The sequence below is a fragment of the Astyanax mexicanus genome, chromosome 2 (genome assembly GCF_023375975.1).
Source record: "Astyanax mexicanus isolate ESR-SI-001 chromosome 2, AstMex3_surface, whole genome shotgun sequence".
Lineage (NCBI taxonomy): Eukaryota > Metazoa > Chordata > Actinopteri > Characiformes > Acestrorhamphidae > Astyanax > Astyanax mexicanus.
In genome coordinates, this window is record NC_064409.1 from 56,002,243 (window position 1) to 56,021,820 (window position 19,578).

General features: G+C 41.4%; 1 protein-coding gene across 1 annotated transcript in view; it reads right to left on the reverse strand.

Annotated features, from left to right (window-relative positions):
- tmem266 (transmembrane protein 266) overlaps nt 1–19,578 on the reverse strand; it is a 71,467-nt gene that overhangs the window by 43,591 nt on the left and 8,298 nt on the right. Inside the window, exon 4 of the mRNA XM_007246511.4 lies at nt 7,116–7,304. Within this exon, the coding sequence (XP_007246573.3) occupies nt 7,116–7,304 (189 nt within the window). The remainder of the gene's footprint in view (nt 1–7,115; nt 7,305–19,578) is intronic.

A 19,578-nucleotide genomic window follows, 5' to 3' on the forward strand; every position in this document is an offset into this window, starting at 1 on the left:
ATTCTACATGTCTGGCAGTAATCAGGCCTGGTTGTGGCTAGCAAAAAACGTAGCTTTAAAAAAAAAAATCACAGTTAAATCATGGACGGGCACATACTTTTTCACATAGGGCCAGGTTGGTTAGGATAGATTTTTTCCCTTAATAAATGAAATCAGCATAAAAACGGCTTTTTCTCAATACTGTATATAAAATGAGAGCTACAAAACATTAGAAATCCATGGAAAATCACTTTATATATTTTTTTCTTTATTAAGAAAAATATTTAATTACACTGTTCACATATAAACAAATAGACATATGATCTTTATTTTAACAAGATTTAGAGTTAATATAATAATTAATATAACAATTAAAACTAAAGAAAATTATTTTAAAAATAATTAGAAAAAAAATTAACTAATAGGAATGTAATTTTCTTGTAAGGGACAAATGAGGACTCTCCCACATTTATTACCACTTAAAATTTCTAAAATTAAAATTATGCAAAGCACATCAGCTGCAGATATTTTGAACATGGATAAAGAGAATATTGAAGGAACCTGACATGAGCTTGCTTGATTGTTCTTGTTGTAGATACAGATGAATCTGAGAAGGGATTTAAAAATATTTTGCTAGTATTAACCCACGCCCTGATGGAATATGATAGAAAGGGGGGGGGGGGGGGGGAACTCAGTGGATATTTTGGGCTAGAGTTCGGGGCAGCTACGCTAGGACGCGAGAAGCTGAAGCCCCCCCGCGATGAGAGGTAAAGAAGAAAAAGAAGGTGGAAGATGGGGAGGAGGTGGGTGCCAAGTTGTGCCACACGCAGGAGGAGAGGAAGTGGGGGTTTAAATAGGGTTAGTGGGTGGAGTAATGGGCGTGGATTATCTCCCAAAATTTAGTTATAAATAACTCCACTTTGCTAGTATTAACCCACGCCCTGATGTAATATGATAAAAAGAGGGGGGGGTGGATATTTTGGGCTAGAGTTCGGGGCAGCTACGCTAGGATGCGAGAAGCTGAAGCCCCAAAATTAGACAGTAAGGGAAGCCAGGCGCTCGTGAGCAGCTAAAAGGTCGCTTGCGTGGGTTCTGATGTATCCATGGTAAGCTTGGGAGGTCCATCGACTGAGGATTTTTACTGTGTGATCAGGTAAACCGTGGTGAGATGCTGTGGATGCGGCGCCGATTCTGAAAGAGTGGGCTGAAAAGAAGGAAGGGTGAAAACCGCTGAGTGAGAGAATGGATGAGAATTTGGATGTGGTGGAAACGTTTAAAACACTGCCAACCGGTCCAGTAGGTGGACAAGGTGTTAGGGGATATGGAGTCAATGATGAGATCTTGAGAAGCGGTGGTGAGTTGGTTCATGCTGGATGTGGCTAGAGCGGGAAGATGGTATCGGAATAAGGTGGAGTTGGAGTGGGCTGAGGGTCCATATGTGGTGCCAAGGTCCTGAATTTCTGCAGGTTGGAACGAGAGAGAGCGTCAGCAGTGGGATTTGAAAGGCCAGGTATGTGTAGAGCTTGGAGAGAAAATTGGTGTGTGATGGATAACCAAGTCAGACGACGGAGATAAAGCATGATGGATAGATTATTGGATCTGGATTTATTGATAATGTGTACAACGGTGGAATTGTCGGAATGGATGGAACCGATGCTTCTGTTCCACAGATGACCCCAAAGCACGGCGGCTGCGACGACGGGATATAACTCCCGCAGGGCAGTGGATTCGCCGTCTGTAGCCAACTGTTTGATGAGCTCCTGAGGCCAGGGAAAGAAAAACCAATGGGTGCCACAATAGCCTCCATATCCAAAGGAGGGGGCAGCGTCAGTGAAGAGAAAAAAGTCGGGGTGATCCGAAGCTTCAGGAAGGCGAAAGAGAGAAATGCCATTCCAGTGGGAGAGTAGGAGGAGCCAGAAGCGCAAGTCAGACAGGCAGGCTTGGTCCAGAGTGACTGTTTGGTTGAGAGAGGTGGTGGAAGAAGACAGCGTGAGAAGATGAGAAATGAAGGATCTGCCTTGGGGAATAATCCACATGGCGAAATTTAAATGCCCCAAGAGAGAGAGAAGCTGCTGTTTGGAGCAGTGCTGACGTTCAAGGAATAGAGAGAGGGCATCCTTGATACGGACCAGCTTGTCACGGGGGAGGGAAGCCTGGAGAGAAACGGAATCCAGGGTTATGCCTAGAAATTCCAGAGATGTAGCAGGGCCGACAGTTTTGTCGGGAGAGAGAGGAATACCCAGACGGTCGAAAGCTGCAGACAGTTGGGTGATGCATCGGGCTGGAGGAAAGGTGGGGGCATCGAGGACGAGAAAATCATCCAGCAGATGGACGACGTACGGGATGCGATATACGTTGAGGAGGATCCAGGACAGCGTTTCGGCTAGGGAGTCGAATATCTTAGGGCTGCTCTTACAGCCCTAAGATATTCGGACCGCAAAGTAATATCGCCCGCGCCAACGGACTCCGAAAAGGTGCCAGAAATCGGGATGCAAGGGGACGATTTTAAAAGCAGATACGATGTCCGCCTTGGCCAGCCAGGTACCCCGCCCGAGGAGGCGGATGAGGGAGATCGCGTTGTCCACGCAAGCATACGACATGGAAAAGTCGGCGCTGGGAATCAGGCTGTTGATGGAAGGTATAACAGAACTGTGAGGTGCGGAGAGGTTGATGACGATGCGCTTCTTCCCCGAGTACTTGCGCGTGGCAATGCCTATGGGGCTAATGCGATAGGTGGAAAACGGGAGAGAAGAGAAAGGGCCAATCATAAAACCCTCTGCAACTTCTTTGCGCAGAAGCCGGGAAACGACCTCCGGCTCGGCCTCAGCCGAAAGGAGGTTAGCGCAGGAGCAGGAGGAGGAAGGCAGAACAGCTAGACCAGGCGAGAACCCAAAGAGAAATCCATCCAGGAGATGAGAGACGAAAACGGGGTCGGGATGGCCGGAGAGGCACGAAGCCAGCTCAGGCATGTTGACAGGTGTGGACAGAAAGCGGAGCAGTCAGCTTCCGCCGTGCTTGGGTGGGCGCCGGGGACAGCCGGAGCGGGAGTGAGCCAGCCTGCAGTAGGAGCAGAAGTGCAGCAGCTTGCAAGACGAGGCGAAGCAGCCGCCCCCGTTGAAATTGTTGCACAGCATGCGATGGCCCAGGAAACTCAGGCGTCTGCCGCGGGCATCACGGGCATCGACGGAAACAACGCGCTGGGGGGAGGGAGCGCGGCCTGCCGGGGCATCCGCAAAGCGTGCAGAAGATCTCGCGGCCGCGCGCGGGCCACATGAGGGGTCCACGAGGGAATAGGCGGAGGCGGGGTGAGAGGGATGCCCGCACAGCCCACAGGAAATGGAAGCACGGCCCGCGAAGATCCTGCAGTACAATTCCATATCAAGAATGCCCCAGTACGTGGAGACATTCTGCTGCAAGAGGTGGGCTGCAGCCCGAGCAGAAAACAGGCGGTGGTATTCCATAAATCCCGAGCCACCAAAGCGCACGGCCAGGTCCGTTATAACAGAAAGATAATCGTCAAGTTCCTGTCTTCGTGCTGGAAAGGATGAGCAGATGATGTCTCTGTACAAGGCGAAAGCCAAGGCGAACTCGGGGACCGTGAGAATCCACGAGGTGCGAGGCGCCGCTGCGCGGAGTGTGAGGGAAAGATCTCCCACATCAACGGTGCGTGGAGCAGCGAGCTGGGAGGAGGGACGCAACAACAGCGAGAGATCCACATCCGCACCTTGCAGAATTCGCTGGCGAAGCGCAGGCTGGACCAAGGGGGGGTTGAAGACCAGAGCGCCCGGAGGGGGCGGGGCTGGAGTGGCGGTGTAGAGAGAGTAGGAGGGGTCAGGAGCCGGAAGGCGGGGCCCAGGCAGCGCGAGGGAGGAGGCACCGACCAGGGAAGCGGCAGGCATGAATTCAGAGGCTGGTGGGCGGGCCATCAAGGAGGGGATGGCGTGGGAAGATGAGGGGATGGCGTGGGAAGACGAGGGGATGGCGTGGGAAGACGAGGGGATGGCGTGGGAAGATGGGGGGATGGCGTGGGAAGATGAGGGCGCGGCGAGGGAAGATATGGGCGCGGCGAGGGAAGATAGGGGCAAGGTGAGAGAAGGCGGGGGCAGGGCGAGGGAAGACGGGGGCAAGGTGAGAGAAGGCGGGGGCATGGCGAGGGAAGACTGGGGAACAGCGTGGGAAGATGGTGGGACGGAGTGGGGAGGAGGAAACAGAGAAGAGGAGAAGGGGGGGAGAGGAAGCGAAGACTGGAGGTGGGCAGGAGCTGAAGGGAGGGAAAGGAGAGGACAGGGGGATCACCCAGAAGAGAGGAAGAGGGAACCCCAGCGGGGAAGGAGGCCGGCGCCGGGCCAGGTGCGGGGACCGCCATGCTGGCAGGGGGCGCTGGAACGGGGGCAGAGCGCCGGGAACGGCTGTGAGGAGGAAGCAACGCCGGGGAGGAGTCGCCGCGGGCTGCAGCAGGCAGGAAAACAGGCAGCGCTTATTGGCCGACCGGGCGAAGGGAACGCCGCGGGACCGGAGCGCTTTCTGCAAACCAGAGACAGTCCAATCGCCAATTGAAGAAGCCGCCTGAGAGGCGGGAGAAGCAGGAGGAGGCCGCGAGGAAGCGGCAGAGGCAGCCGGAGGACGGGAACCAATCCTGGGGGGTGGAAGGCCACCGTTGAGGGGAAGGAGAAGCCGGCGAAGCCCGGAGGCGGCGCGAGGACCGCGCGGAGCACGGAGCAGCTTCGCGGGAGCGGCCAGACCGGGTCGAGGAGCCGGAGGAAGCGACACCTGCTGAGGAAGCCGGAACGGACACCACAGAGCGCAGTCGAGGAGGCCGGCCGGGAGCGCCGGCGGATGAAGAGCCGGAGGCTGAGAAGAGCTCGTCGTCGGAAGCAGCGAGCTGCAGATCCATGACGAATCAGGTGAGGTGTGCGATACAAAGCAAATGCCAAGTTGTGCCACACGCAGGAGGAGAGGAAGTGGGGGTTTAAATAGGGCTAGTGGGTGGAGTAATGGGCGTGGATTATCTCCCAAAATTTAGTTATAAATAACTCCACTTAAAAACACTTAGAAATCAGACATTCCTGACTAGAAAACTATTTACTAGTGAACCATCTTCCCGCATGGCCAAGTCAGTCCAAAAGCAGAATGAAAAATGTGCATAAAGAAGACTCTAACCATCAGAAAAAGTCATCATGGATCTAACTTGAACAAACTTTCTAATTCAGTTTTCAGGGCAAACATCCAAGTGGGTCAGTACTTTTATAGGATCTCTATACAGTTAGATATTTTCCTACAAATAATTATTGTTTACAACAAAATGCATATGTAATTACTGTTCATTATATGCCCATGATATTGTATGCCCGCACTTGTCATAGGGACTTTAAGGTAGGATGTAATAAGCACCCTGATCATTGCCTGCTGTTATTGTTTCCTGCTCCTAATCACATTATACCCCTTACAGTATCGACAGAATTTAATTGCAGCTATGTTCTTAATGATTTACTAACTTTGCTTTTTTTAATTCTGGGAAATGTTCATCAGAAATTGTTTGCTGTTGAAACTGAAGAGGAATGCATGAGAGCTGTTTTGCTTCAGTGTCCCACAGTACAGTCTCTATATTCATTCTACAGGAGAAGAATATGGGCAGTAGAGGATGTCAGCTGACAACTTAATGTTAAAAATGGCACAACCTTCATGCTTGTAGCTCATTATCATGTGAAAATGTCACTTCACTGTTAAGACGTTAGAGGTGGATATGTGTAATTCCGCAGAACGCTGTGTATAATTACGAGCTGTAACTGGCTTTAAAGTAGACTGGAGACAGAAATGGACTCTGTCAGCACGGAATATGGATTGTGTCTTGTTCTGAGTCAATTATGATAATGGCCCAACACGCATACGGAAATGTCTAAGATGTCAAGAGTTGGGTTTCAGCTATAAATTATCATGGATAGTGAGAGTCGTGATGAAAAGCTTAATAATATAAGTGGATTTTATCTTTTCATTGTCCAGATTTAGGCACTACCACTGTCAGACAGAGGAAGTTGTGGCGAGTACATAAACATATAAACTTCAGCTATGATTTCTTTTGTTTTTGTGCAAGTAAAATTCAGATGAGGATCGGGTTAACACACAGAGAGACAGACAGAGGAACAGTTTAAACAAAACAGTCTTTTTTTAGTCCACCTCTTCACAAAACATTCCATGAATTCCAGGAATACCATGTAAAAGTCAGTATCGTTTATCAGCGTAAGGGTTCAACAGTATGCTGTTCTTCCTGATTTTTTAAATTGTTTGTCCTTCAGTTGGTTCTCATTGTTCTGAATGCTGAGTCTCACACAACCTGATCATCAGGGCAAAAACGATTATGAGGCTGAAAGGACGTGGCCTGGCTCTAACAAATGAATCGGCGTACAATGAACCCTAACCTTCTAACGATCTAGGTGTTAAATTTACTCAATGTTTCATTTGGTCAGTAAAACCACAGCTACAGCTCTGCATGCTCAAGCTCTCTAGTTTCCCATCTATGTCCCTAGAGGCTTACACATAGTAAGCATATGAGGTCACTTTGGCATTACATTTTCTAGGCCAGAAAAAAAAATATTCTATGATGTTTACTGCTGGTATTTCACATTGAACTGTCACAGAGATTAAAACAAACATATTATTATAAATACACCAATACAGAAATATATTATATAGACAAATTATTGGGTGTTTGGAAAAATTATGGACAAAATTATTGGTTGGAGTAGCTGTCTCTACTGTTCAGCGATGGTATTATGTTGGAGCATTTTTGTGAGGATTTGATTGCATTTACCAAAGAAAGGCTACAGTGAGTTCAGTATATATAATGATAACTATTCTACCTCATTTCTATCTTCCCAATACAGTTTGACTATATACTCCTTAGCCCACTCCTGGCATTAGGCATGGTGCCAGTAGGTTCATGTTAATAATCTGCTCATAGGACTCCTATTTTTTGCCATTACTTCTCTACAGGAACTGGACAGGTTATGTGTGTGTCTACAAACCTCTGACATAAGGGTGTGAATGGGTATGTTATTTTGTCTACAGAGGCTGATGTAAGTAATGTGTTACTGTAAAAATGTTAATCCTATTGTGATGTGTGAATGGTTTTCTCTTACCCTTCTCTATTATCTTCCTCGTCCAGGTTGGAGATGAGCTGAGAACCGGCCAGTGAGATGTCCAGAGCGGCTAGAGGCAGATCCCTGTAAGCGAAGCTGACCAGCTGCACCGGAGCCATACACTGGCCCTCGTCCTCCACCTGCTGGGAGATCACTTCCAGGTCGGGCGCTGCGGCTGGCTGAGAGGGCCTGCACACACAGGGGGTGAGTCACACAACTGCCTGCTGGAAAAGCTTGCTGATCCCTCACACACTACTGCACCCGACACAGATGCAACCACAGAAAACGTAGTGACCTACACCGTTATTGCCACATTACCTCCGCTGGGCTTCTAACAGTGTCCAGATTTACTGGTTGTTGCTACTAAAGATGATAGCACTTATTCTTGACTGCTTATGTGATATATTCAGGCTCCTGTGTAAACAGACATCGCTTGGCTAGCTACATTGCCTCATTTCCAAGTACCTTGAGATTTTGGCCTGATGTTACTGTTTTCCTTAAAGTAAAACATGAATTTTACTGACATTGTACCATCAATTTGCCACATTTGCCTCATCTTCTCTTGATTTTCAGCATTGTTAAACTGGAAATAGTAAAGTCAAGTGGTGTTACCCATATAGTACCTGAATGGCACAAATGATAAAACTACCATCCTGGTTATGCATGATGCACACACACAATAGTATTACTAAAAAGAAGCATTTAAGAACCACAGCAACTAAGCCACAACATGACACACAATGTAAACATACAGACCAGGATGGGAAAGTCCATAAAAGTTCATAAACCTGCCACTGCAGGAGTTGCATACCTGCTGTTTGAGGGGCAAAGGTGGACTGACTCCACAATAATGTCTATGGATTTAAAATGGGATGTCAAAAAACAACTTAAGGTGTAATGTATAGGTGTCCCAATACTTTTGTCCATATAGAGTACAAACTCATTTGTGTACCCAGTTAGTACTGCTAGTCTTATAACAAGAACACATATAAAAATACTATGTATATACTATGTAAAACACATACAAAACCTATGTATATACAGTTTATAGACAAAAGCCAGAAGAATTGTAATATATTGGCTACATTTTAATGAAATGCTTGGAGCAGTAAATGGAAAAACAAAACTTTAGCCCACCATGACAGTCCTGCAAAAGTGTGAAGAAGCTGAAATATTAAAGGAACACACACACAGCATGAATAACAAATTACAGCACGTATTGTAGATACAGACTCCATAGGGGTCAGGGATGAAGAGTGCACCTTATTTCATCAGAACATGAAACAAACAGAGAAAGAGCAGCAACATAAGAGGGAGCTGAATCACACAGGCAGAGGAGTACAATCCCATTTACTGAAACACATTCACACGCTTTACACATTGACGAGACACTAAGCAAGACACAGATCAGACCCAGAGCAGAATTAGAGCCACCACAGAAATAGGAAAAAAATAGGACGATGACTCACTACATACAGAAAATATGGGAAAACCAACCCAACTACATTTTCGATGGACAAAACACATCTGAGCAAACACTTATACACTGGTTTAGAGAACTGACTGGTTTCTGATTGGATTCTATAAAACAATCATTTCATTTAAAAAGAAAAACAAAACAATCAAGTATATTTTTAAAATGCCATAGAAGAACCATTTTTCTTTAATCCTTTAACCCTTTAAACCATTTAAATGTTGCTATCATTGCTTACATCAATTTCACATACTCTAAAATAGAACCCTGTGATATTCCTCATAATTGGTAATCAAAACAGATATATTGTGTTTTCCTTTTTTTTCTTCTGTACAATAAGTAACTGATTCATTATCTCATGTTGTTTTGGGATAGAAGGTTCCTCACACGCAAAGTACTTATTAGTTTTTTTAAAAGCTCTTTATATGATCAAAAATTGTTATTTTATGGCAGGATCATTTAATAAAAGCTCAGTAAAAGTCCAGAACATCATAATGTCTAATGTACAGTGCCATATCCTCTATATTGAGGTTAACCTATAGCGATATTAAGATTTTATATAGTCACTAATTGATTGAAAATGTAATTTTTTTTTACAATATTTATTGACAGTTTTCATACCGAACTGTATGAACTAAAAATAACAAGCACTCAAAATAACTGCTATTCTTATTTTAAGTAAAACAATAATAATAATAAAAAGAATCTTTTGAACATTTGCTAGGTATAGTGTGAAGTCTGCACTGCAACTCGGGTAATGCATTTTGAGCTTTTCATGATGCGAAAAATCATTTCACAATGACGACAAAAATACAATTTATCTATTGTAGAGTAATAGTGAGTAGAATGCAATCGGGATGCAACCACAGTCTGGGTCTGGACTAGATTGGAGTCTGCATTTTATTTATTTTGAAATGTCTTTCTTTTATTAAACACATTTACATAGTAAGTAGTAACTTAGTAGTAACAACAAAATTGCCTGTCTTTGAATCTTTTAAAAACATAAAAAAAAGCAAAGAAAATCTTTGTACTGATTGAGAACACACGAAAAAAATACACACACACACACAAACTGTATATATATATATATATATATATATATATATATATATATATACAGTGGAGGAGTTTGACATTCCTCTCTGTTCTGAGTGTGTTTGCCCTTGATTGATTGGATGAAGTGTGTGGATTCGTCTCACGTTTGCAGTCTGGAATTGCTTTTTCAATCTCAGCACAAACAATGCAATTAACGAATACCTCTGTGAACTCCACAAACAGACCCCTGTTTCACGCACTATTTTTGCTATGCAATTCAAAGGTGAGATGCCAGGGTTAACCAAAATCCCAACAGAAGTATCCACTAACACCTGCCATTACTGGCTTTACTTTCAGTACTACCAACAATGTCTTACCAGTCATAATAACAGTGGCACTGCATAATTATGGGTGGCACTGCACCCATAAACCAAATCGATACTTGCAATTCCTAAAATGGCTCAATCAAGGACAGAGTAAAGGACAGAATAGAGGCGAGCAGGAGCTGCTACTTGGCACTTGTCCCAGCCTGCTCCAAGTGAGGACATCAATAATGCCACTGTGTAAAAAAGAAGGAGGGGTGGAGAATTGATTCAACGAAAAAAGGAACAAAAGGAAATAGTGTAGTAAGTACCCAGTGCAGGTTAAAGAACGCGTAGTGGCTTTATGGTAGTGGAGTAAATGAAGAAAGACACCATTGAGCAGAATGTCTATTTGTGTGTTGGGGGCTTGAATCACTCTCTGAAATGTTAATGCAGTCGGAGCTTGAGAGCCAACCGTCCCAGAGTTTGTTTATGCTTCGTGACTAATTCCTACTTAACATGCTCTTCTCAAAGGTTGTGCTCTCATTTTCTTAGCTTTGTGTCCTTCCTCAGGTGAGGTGCTATTGCTGTGTCAGTTATCGTTTAAGTGCTCTAAAAAGGTAAAAAAAAAAATGGCACACAGTTCTTTGTCTTCTGATCAAAGAAAAGCTAAACCTTCATTTGAACACAATGCAGCACTTTGTGTTTCTAATCACAGGTAAAGATAAAGCTACTCCTCCTTGGCACAGCACCATAAACATCTATTATTCTGCCAAAAGACAGGAATAAAAGCAGTACATCGATATACCACAGTAGCTAGTAGCGCAGCCAGTGTTGCTGACAGCAGAATGGTTCTCTCCCCAGAGCAGTGCTCTGGCTGTACCTCTCTGTACCTCTGCTCTCCCCACTTCCACCAAGGCTGGTTGTGAAACCGCCGCCTCAGCATGCTCTCCACTGTCCTCCCTGATGTTTTCTGCACACTTGGCATCCTTCACCACTGATCGCTAGCACAGCTCTAATCGGGCCTGACATGCACAGACTGCTCCCAGTATCAAAATCACATTTCCAAATAATCATATGCAAAGGCTCAGAGCTGTCAGGTGCTCATGAGCTCTAGCTCCTGGCTCAATGCCATCCTAAAGACACTGGTGAGTAGAGTTAGTGCCATATTTCACTTGCTGAGAAGAAAGACTTCAATGACTTTGCTTTAATTTATTGACCATTCAAGAATTCCTTCCTGAAATAAAATTTAGATTATTTTGACAGTCTCATTTTCTTCATTTTCACAGACTCAAATTTAACTTGACAAATGACTGTTAAGTAGTGTCATGGAATGGTGTGGCCTGTTTTCACATTAGAGCGTCACAAAATATGGAGATAAAAACAGTCTGAAGTTGATTCTGAAAGTCGAATTTGTATTTAGTAGCTGTTCAAGGGAACTCTACACATGTAGTTTTAATATCCAATCTTTAGGCCTGCCTAACTTTAATTTACTGGTAAGGACAGAAAACCAAAAGGCCTGGAAAAGCACTTTACAACATCTAGCCAAGAAAACAAATTATTTGGAAAGTTTAAATTGAGTATGAAGAAAGAAAGGAAGGAGTTGTACAGAGGCAAAATGACAAAGTTCTTATGGAGCAGCTGGAGTGAAAAAAGTCAAACGCATATTTTAAATATAGACTGTGGAAAAGCTAAGCATTTTTCATTATTTTGACTACGGCAGAAAAAATGAGAACCAATAAGATCTACTATGTGGTTACTCTGCCTGTTAAAGGGTATAATATAGTAATAAGGTAATTGCCCAAAGATAATATTTCCTTTTTTAGGAATTATTCCACCTAATTAAATGTCTTTTTAAAGAACAGCAGGGTGCATTAAGTATAGAAGCACAAGGCAGAAATTAGCCTGAAGAATATTATAAATAAGAACAGATTTCATAACATACATAAATTGTTTCTTTCAAACAAAACCTATTTCAGGAATGGTAAATTGACAGAAACTACACACTCCTTAATACTGCTGACTCTCACAGACTGACCAACCCAAAATGAGCAGCGGCTGGCCCCCAGCGAGTTTACACCCCACAGTCATTAATCAGCGAAGAAAATCAATAGAATAGAAAAATAAAGAACTACACAGGGACCACCCTCTAAACCCAATCCACGTACACAGAATTTTACCAGTTTCAACAACTTAAAGCGCAACAAGCAGAGTAATGCTTTTTTGCTTGGTTAATTAAATAAGAAGGCTTTACTAATTTAGATAGGTGAAAGAGAATCTGTACAAACAACTGCATAGTAATTTGGTTAGAAAGAAAGAAAATCTTTCAAAAGTTTTTACATTTTTTAAACTAAATGTGCTACACTAGGTTCTTTGTGTGATGTTAAAGAAGAATCATGCTAGAGTCTTTTACAAACCATTGTCTGTCATAAAGACGTGTGAGTGTGAAGGCACCTAAAATTGGTTTACACCTAAAAAAGGTTCTTAAAATCATTAAAAGGTTATTTACACTGACACATCTTTTTTCCAAACATGATTTTTTATGAAAGTAGTTTCTCTATGGCGGCATTCACATTGGCTGAAGTGACTCAAATTTAATCGCAGGCGCACAAGAACAAGCTTTAATCTTTATGAATGGGGAAAAGAAGAAACGTGATTGGGTTAAAGCAGTCACTTCAAAATGAACAAATCACACAAAATCCACACAGCACTAGGAGCAGATAGCACTAGTAAAAGATAAAACCTGCAGCAGACCACACTAGATTACACTTGAAGTGAACCCCAGACCGATGATTTCAGGAGGCCCTTCGAGTCTTGGACTCAAAAACAGCATTTACACATGACCAACCATACCAAACACTGTAATGTACTGACAACTGGGAGTCAAATTGCCATTTCAAAAATATAGTTTAAATTTGGTTGATCTTCCTTTAATTATAGCATAACCAGCAAGCAGGTTTTTCAAGTTTTTCTTGCAGGGTTGGACTTAATTTGTAAATACATCTTAATTACGGCTGCAGAAGCAACATACACAAATGGATCAGTAAGTGCATGCTTGTCATTTCAGGGACACTGCAAAACCAAATAATGTATCTTCCCAAGATGCAAACTGTAGCTGTTTACTGTGAAGTGAGCAACTTTGATTCCAAAGAAAGTGAAAATTCCCCTTGCAGTGCGCACTACCACAGAAATGCCTAAAGAGCAAAGTGAAACTGCCATCTGCACAAAAGTGCAGGGCTGGAGTGAATCTGAAGCTCAGCTGAAACTGCTAGCAGGAGTATTGAATCTCACTGACATACAGAGAATCTCCTGTTGTGCAACGGTGAGAAACTGAACTGATGCCCTACTCAAAGCGCTTCAGCTGGCCCATGAAAGAAATTTAGAGCAAAATGTGACCATAAAAAGCATCTAATAAATTAGTTAATAACATTCAAATGCTCTTATATAGACCAATCTGGTCAAAATGACAATAGTAAATCAACAAAATGTTTTATTTGTAATTAACACTTTTCCATTCAAAAATTCTAAATACAAAGACTTACATTTAAATAACTGAATGAGATTCAAGTGTAAAAATGAGTTATGAGCATCTGTCACCTCATAAGAGAGTGAAATGCTGTTTCAGCATAGCGTGTGAGACAGAGAGGGCATAAGAGTCATTGGCATTCTGATGGCTTACTGCCTCACTCTCCCAGCCAGCTGCCCACTGTTTCATCTGAATATCTTACTCAACAATCAAACACCTGGAGGAAGAGGCCGACTTCTTAAACCCGAGCACTTTAGAAATCTGGGAGAAGCCATCTGCAAACGGAGGACAAATATGCCTGTATGTAATGAAAGAAAGAAATACACTATTGACAAAAGTATTGGGACACCTGCTCATTCATTATGTTTTCCAAAATGAGCGACGTTAAAAAAAACATTGGTGTGAGCATTTAATTACATTTAGCAACAAGAGCTTTATGGAGGTCAAAAAGTTGGATGATCACCATCCCACCTCATCCCCAACATTCTCTAAAATGATGGTGGACAGAGTTCTGAGAGTCCTATTCTGCTGGTAATACTTGTCTATAGGGACTATTGAGTACTGTGTGTGTATGTGTGGATTTGTGTCAGCTATCGGTACAACATTTGTCACAGGATAAGTCACAGGATAACTTTATTATATTATATTATGATTTCATTCAATGATATATATCAGTGTACTCAGATGTGTTTTGTTTTTAAATAATCTCTGCTAAATCAGAGCTGACTGGCTCCAAAAAGGGGTGCTTTTATTCCTTCCTAGGTGCAGAATTAAAAAAAGCAAATCTTTAATGACACAGCAACTGCACTTACAGAGGTCAGCTGAATCTACAAGAACTTCATTTTACTTCTCAAACAATTTTATATACATTTGATGATAAGAGAAAGACAAATGAAATAGTCTGTGTACTCCGTTAAGCTATGTCAACCAAATCTGAACAGAAACAGGCAATCAGGCACATTCTAAAGCAGTTCATCACGAAACAATGGCTAAAGCCTTCTCCAAAAAGTTACATCCACATCAGAAAAAAACATAAGGCTTAAAATCACCAGAGTCGCAGCATTAGCAGCCCTGATTACCAGTAAGATTTTGTCCAAGTAAAAATGTATGCCTTCAGGGAACTGTAAATACCAAATTATTTGTACAGTATGGTTGTCATATTTCAGTGCATGCAGTCACGCAGAGAACACAGAGGTAATTATGCTATTATGGTAAATATAGTAATTTAACAAATGTGCATGCCATCCAGAAACTTGAGAAAACTAAAGATTAATCAGCTGTTTTGCTGTTCAGACCATATTTGAGAGTTAAAGCAGTTCTTTAGATGGGACTTCGAAGCTGCAGCCACTCATTCACTAGCAGTCAGTATTGTAAAGGGTGTAAAGCTTGGATTGGCTTTGCTCTGTCTGTCTGGCGTTTCTTCGATGTGTCTGCCATTCATATTTATAGAATTTTGAGATTAGCACATAAGACTGAGGCAGAGAAAGGAAAAAAAAAATTTTAACCCCACTAACCATAGAATACCCATTGAGAGTGCATCTTCAAACCCATACAGAGAGTAGCAATTCACACAGCAACACACAAGAGATACAAAAACACCACTATCCACATAAAACAGAAAGTGGTGCAGACCACATTTAACCACCACATAAACATACAGCAGTAGCAGTCAGATAAAAAGAAATCACATATAAAATATATTTTTAGCGATTTAGTTTGTTTACATTTTTCGGTTGTGTTTCCATAGTGTACTTTTTTAACTACGGGGATTGATACTTTCTCAGCTTGAGCTCAGCTGCACAGCATTTTTAATGCAGATGACTTCCTAAAAAGTAAAGTACATTTAATCTTAAGAAACACATTGAGACACATTAATAAGGTGTGTGGTATTGTGGGGACTGTAGTGGTAGAAGATTGTTGCAGTAGTTTATGCTTGTTTGGGCCTCAGTCCATATGCTTGGTTGATGATGATGATGATGGTTCTGTATCTTTCAGCTTGTTCAGAAATGCATGCGCACATTTGTGAACAGTGTTGGTGTCTCAAAGGGTGAAATACTGTAGGGGGAGCCCAGGAGCAAGAAATCCCATTTGTAGCATAAAGGTGCTTTAATGGGAAATGCAAATGCAATCAAGTCACTCATCAACAACAGGATATGTTGTCAACTATTTTTTATTGACATTGATAATGTAGATTAATTATTGCAGCACTTCATTCAAGTTTTAATCACCTATACAAAACAAAACACAAAACAATGTGCATCTGAAGGCCATATGCATAAGGATTTTGAAATCCACAGTGGCAAACTAACCACAAAGGTACCTGCACTAAGCAAACAAAGAGTGCTCTTTGTAAAAGACAGCTTGACTTCACACACGTCCCAGACACATCTGTTACAGCCAGATGCTGCAAAGAGCACTCAAGCAACAAGCTGTCAAGATGAGTCAGCTCGTAACATATCTTACCACCAATGGTGACTGTCATGCACCTTGAGAAAAGACTTTTTCTCCACACATATCTCTGATTTACTCTCTGATAAAGTGAAACCTTGCCGTGTATAATCATTTCTGTTTGTTAAGTTATTTTGAATATATACTAAAGCACATTACGCTAGAGCACAGCTAGAACACAGTTAGAACACAGTTGGTACAGTGTTAGTCATGGTGCAACTACATTATCTCCAAATCCGAAAAATAGCATATAAGAAATTAGAAAGTTGAGACAGAAACTATATCCCACATATTAAGATTACATTACGATAAATCTGAGTATTTTGCCCAATAATAATAAGACAATCCAAATTCCTACAAGCATTTAGCAAGAATCAGTCAGGACAAAAGGACATGCTTCACTATCACTAAATGTAAGAGAAGAATGTATTGATACTTGTTTCACAATATTTCACAATGAATCATGAATAACTTTTCAATGCCGTTGTAACAAAACCAAATAAAAACAAAAATTAAACAAGAAAACAAGCTTCAGTCATCTTTTATTGTATGTAAGGTTGAGATAGGGCTAAAAGTGACTGTAAAGAAAATATCCACCAGTTCACTACTTGTATTAAACTGGGATCTAAAAGTGGAATCTATGTATGAGAACTGTCCTAGATAGATGTGTATGTTCAGCAAATGAATTATATAATGTAATGCAATATAGCTGTTGTGTGGGTGGGCAAAGCTTTGGCTTTCCCAGCTGAGCAGGCAGAGAAACTCAGCCTGGATGGCTAACACTGCGACAAGCCAACCATCAGCCCCAACAGAAGGAGAAACCTTATTCTCGCAAAGGTACAGGCTAAATGTTAGGCTGGACCATCTTAAACATAAAGGCTTCCTTGCAGTATACAGGAATGTGTTGAGGTCATGCACAATTCTCATTAATTTGACACTTTTTAAGTTTTAGTTTTTGGATAGATCATAATACTTTATCTTATTTTTCTGCTAACAAGGAGAGTGTAAAATCTTATTACCATATTTAATATTTTTTTGGAAGAAGCTAAAAAACTACTGGAACATTTTTTATTTTATCTTTGAAATTGCAGCATTACAGGTTATTTAAAAAAGATTTTATTTGAAAATTCAGAATAACTAAATTTGTTTTAATAAGTATGAGCCAAATATATTGCCACATGCACATACACACACACATTGTTAAGAAGCAAAAGTAAAGATTTAATATGAGTGTGTTAACCCCGACACTGGGTTTTCAAGTTAGCCTCAGATAGGATTGCAGTTTACCTTTTGGAAATAAAACTTAAACAGTCAAGACATTTGGCCTGAAAACAAAAAAAAAATAATAAAGCTAATTATGGTTAAAATGGTTAAGATCTCACTAAAAATACAAATATGACTAAAAGTGTACCCTAAAAAACGTTAACCTTTGCACACATATATTTAGTACATTTATTTATGATTTACACTACAGCTTCCATCCACGGGTGGTGCTGCATAGCCAAATACACTGCCATGCACTTAAAGAAGAACTGAGTAAACAGTGCTGCTCCAACTAAATTTATCCTGCTTTTCTCTGTAATGTTTTAGGGTTAGGGGTTAGGTAAAGTCAAGCATAATGTTTAAATGTAGGTTATGTTAGGTTTACATTAAGGACAAGGCTGCTTTAAAACATCTTATTAGCATCCCATTCAAAGCCAATGTAGACGGACAAAAGATCAATACTATCAAACTATTCCAGCTTCAATATGAAGAGCTATTTATTAATATGTAAAAGAGGATCTAACTACAAGATGGCTTTAAAATATATATACATTCACATTTAAGCAGACATACTGCACTGTAACAACGAATTCAATGTCAAAATAATTTTCATTTAATTCATGGATAAATAACTGTTGTTTAAAAATGACAAATATACAATTTCCATGTATTCACACAAAAAGAGCCTGTAACAGTCATCCATAACAAATCCTCACAGACAGTGCTGCTTTAAATCCAAGCACGAAGCACAATCCAATAAAACTACCTTCACAAGGGTAGCTAACTTTTTAAGTACCTCAAATTCAAAGCTCTTACAATCGCCTACAAGGTGATGACAGAACAGGCTCCTTCCTACCTGCACTCGCTCCTGAAGGCTTACGCTACCTCCCGGCTGCTGCGCTCCTCCAATGAACGTCGCCTCGCTTTGCCAAACGTTCACACAAAGCAATCCAGACTGTTCTCATACAGAGTTCCCCAATGGTGGAACAAACTACCTTCCACTACCAGATCAGGAGAATCTCTCGCTATCTTTAAGAAACTCCTGAAGACAGAGCTCTTCAAAGAGCACTTACTCTCTTAACACCTCTAACACACTAACTACTTCTAACCTCATTTCCTTCTTCCCCTCCTTCACTCCTCTATCCTATTATTCCCCTTTGACCTCCTTTTATCCCTATCCAAAGTTGTTTTTACCTTTAAACTTATTTTACATTGTACTTGACTATTGTAAGTCGCTTTGGACAAAAGCGTCTGCCAAATGTAATGTAATGTAATGTTATTTCTCAACTGTGACTCGGTCTGTCTCCTATTGGCAGTGAACACGAGGCGAGCTTCATCCATCAGAGAAAGAAGGAGAAAAAGAGAGATAGAGCACACAAGAAAGGAGAAGGAGAGGGGAGAGAGAGAGAGAGAGAAAGAATACTGTCCTCTTCTAGCCCAAGAGGCACTTCAGCAGCACAAAAATAGCTGGACTGTGATAATACTGCATGAGGATTTCTCATCTGTTTTTATACAACAGCTCCGCTGAGGAAACAAGGTTCAACAGCATATAAACGGCATCAATACTCTGCTGTCAAACATTATAATGGGCTTTCCCCACTCACTACACTGTTTCTTATATACCTTTTCCTCATCAAACATTACTCTCTAGGTTATGTCTCAGGGAAAGAATAGGTACTGTTTTTAATGGCATATCACAATGGAATATAATATCTGCTCATAATACATATCAAAATATAAAATGTTTGATTAGCACGTTTGATTAAAGTTATTTCTGGTGCAAATTAACAGCCTGTACACTCCCTGAAATATAATGAGACAAAGTAATGCAAATGTATGTAGTACTAGTAGTATTATTCTAGTATGTGCTGGTGATCATGTAATAATTGTAGATAACTACAGAAAGTCATGGGACAGAAACTACTTATCTTGTCCCATCATTTTTGCCTTGGGTCATGGAATCTATAAAACACTGCACTTGTGGGATATGTGTGTGGGCCCTCCTGCATTGAATGTCGCTTGATTGTTCACACAGACAACTCTAGTCAGACATCACCTTGCCATAATCATGCTCTCAAGTGTTTAACCTCACTCATAAGATAATACCTTTTAACGTATAAAGGTGTGGGCATTTCTAAGCTGACCCCTAAGGTAACTGTACATGATCCATTTACATACTGCCACGTATGAATGCACTCTAAATAAACAAAAATTGGCCAAAGGCGTATAGGAATAGACCGAACACTGAAAAAAAAAATAGTTTTGGTTGCCACATATATAGTACAACCCTGCTGCTATCCCATACCATATTTTATTTTATTTTATTTTATTTTTTACTTTTTGCCATACTGTAAATCTGGTCTGTTACATCTTGTCACAATATTTGCTTCTCCTATCGAAAATTAAAAACTTTTT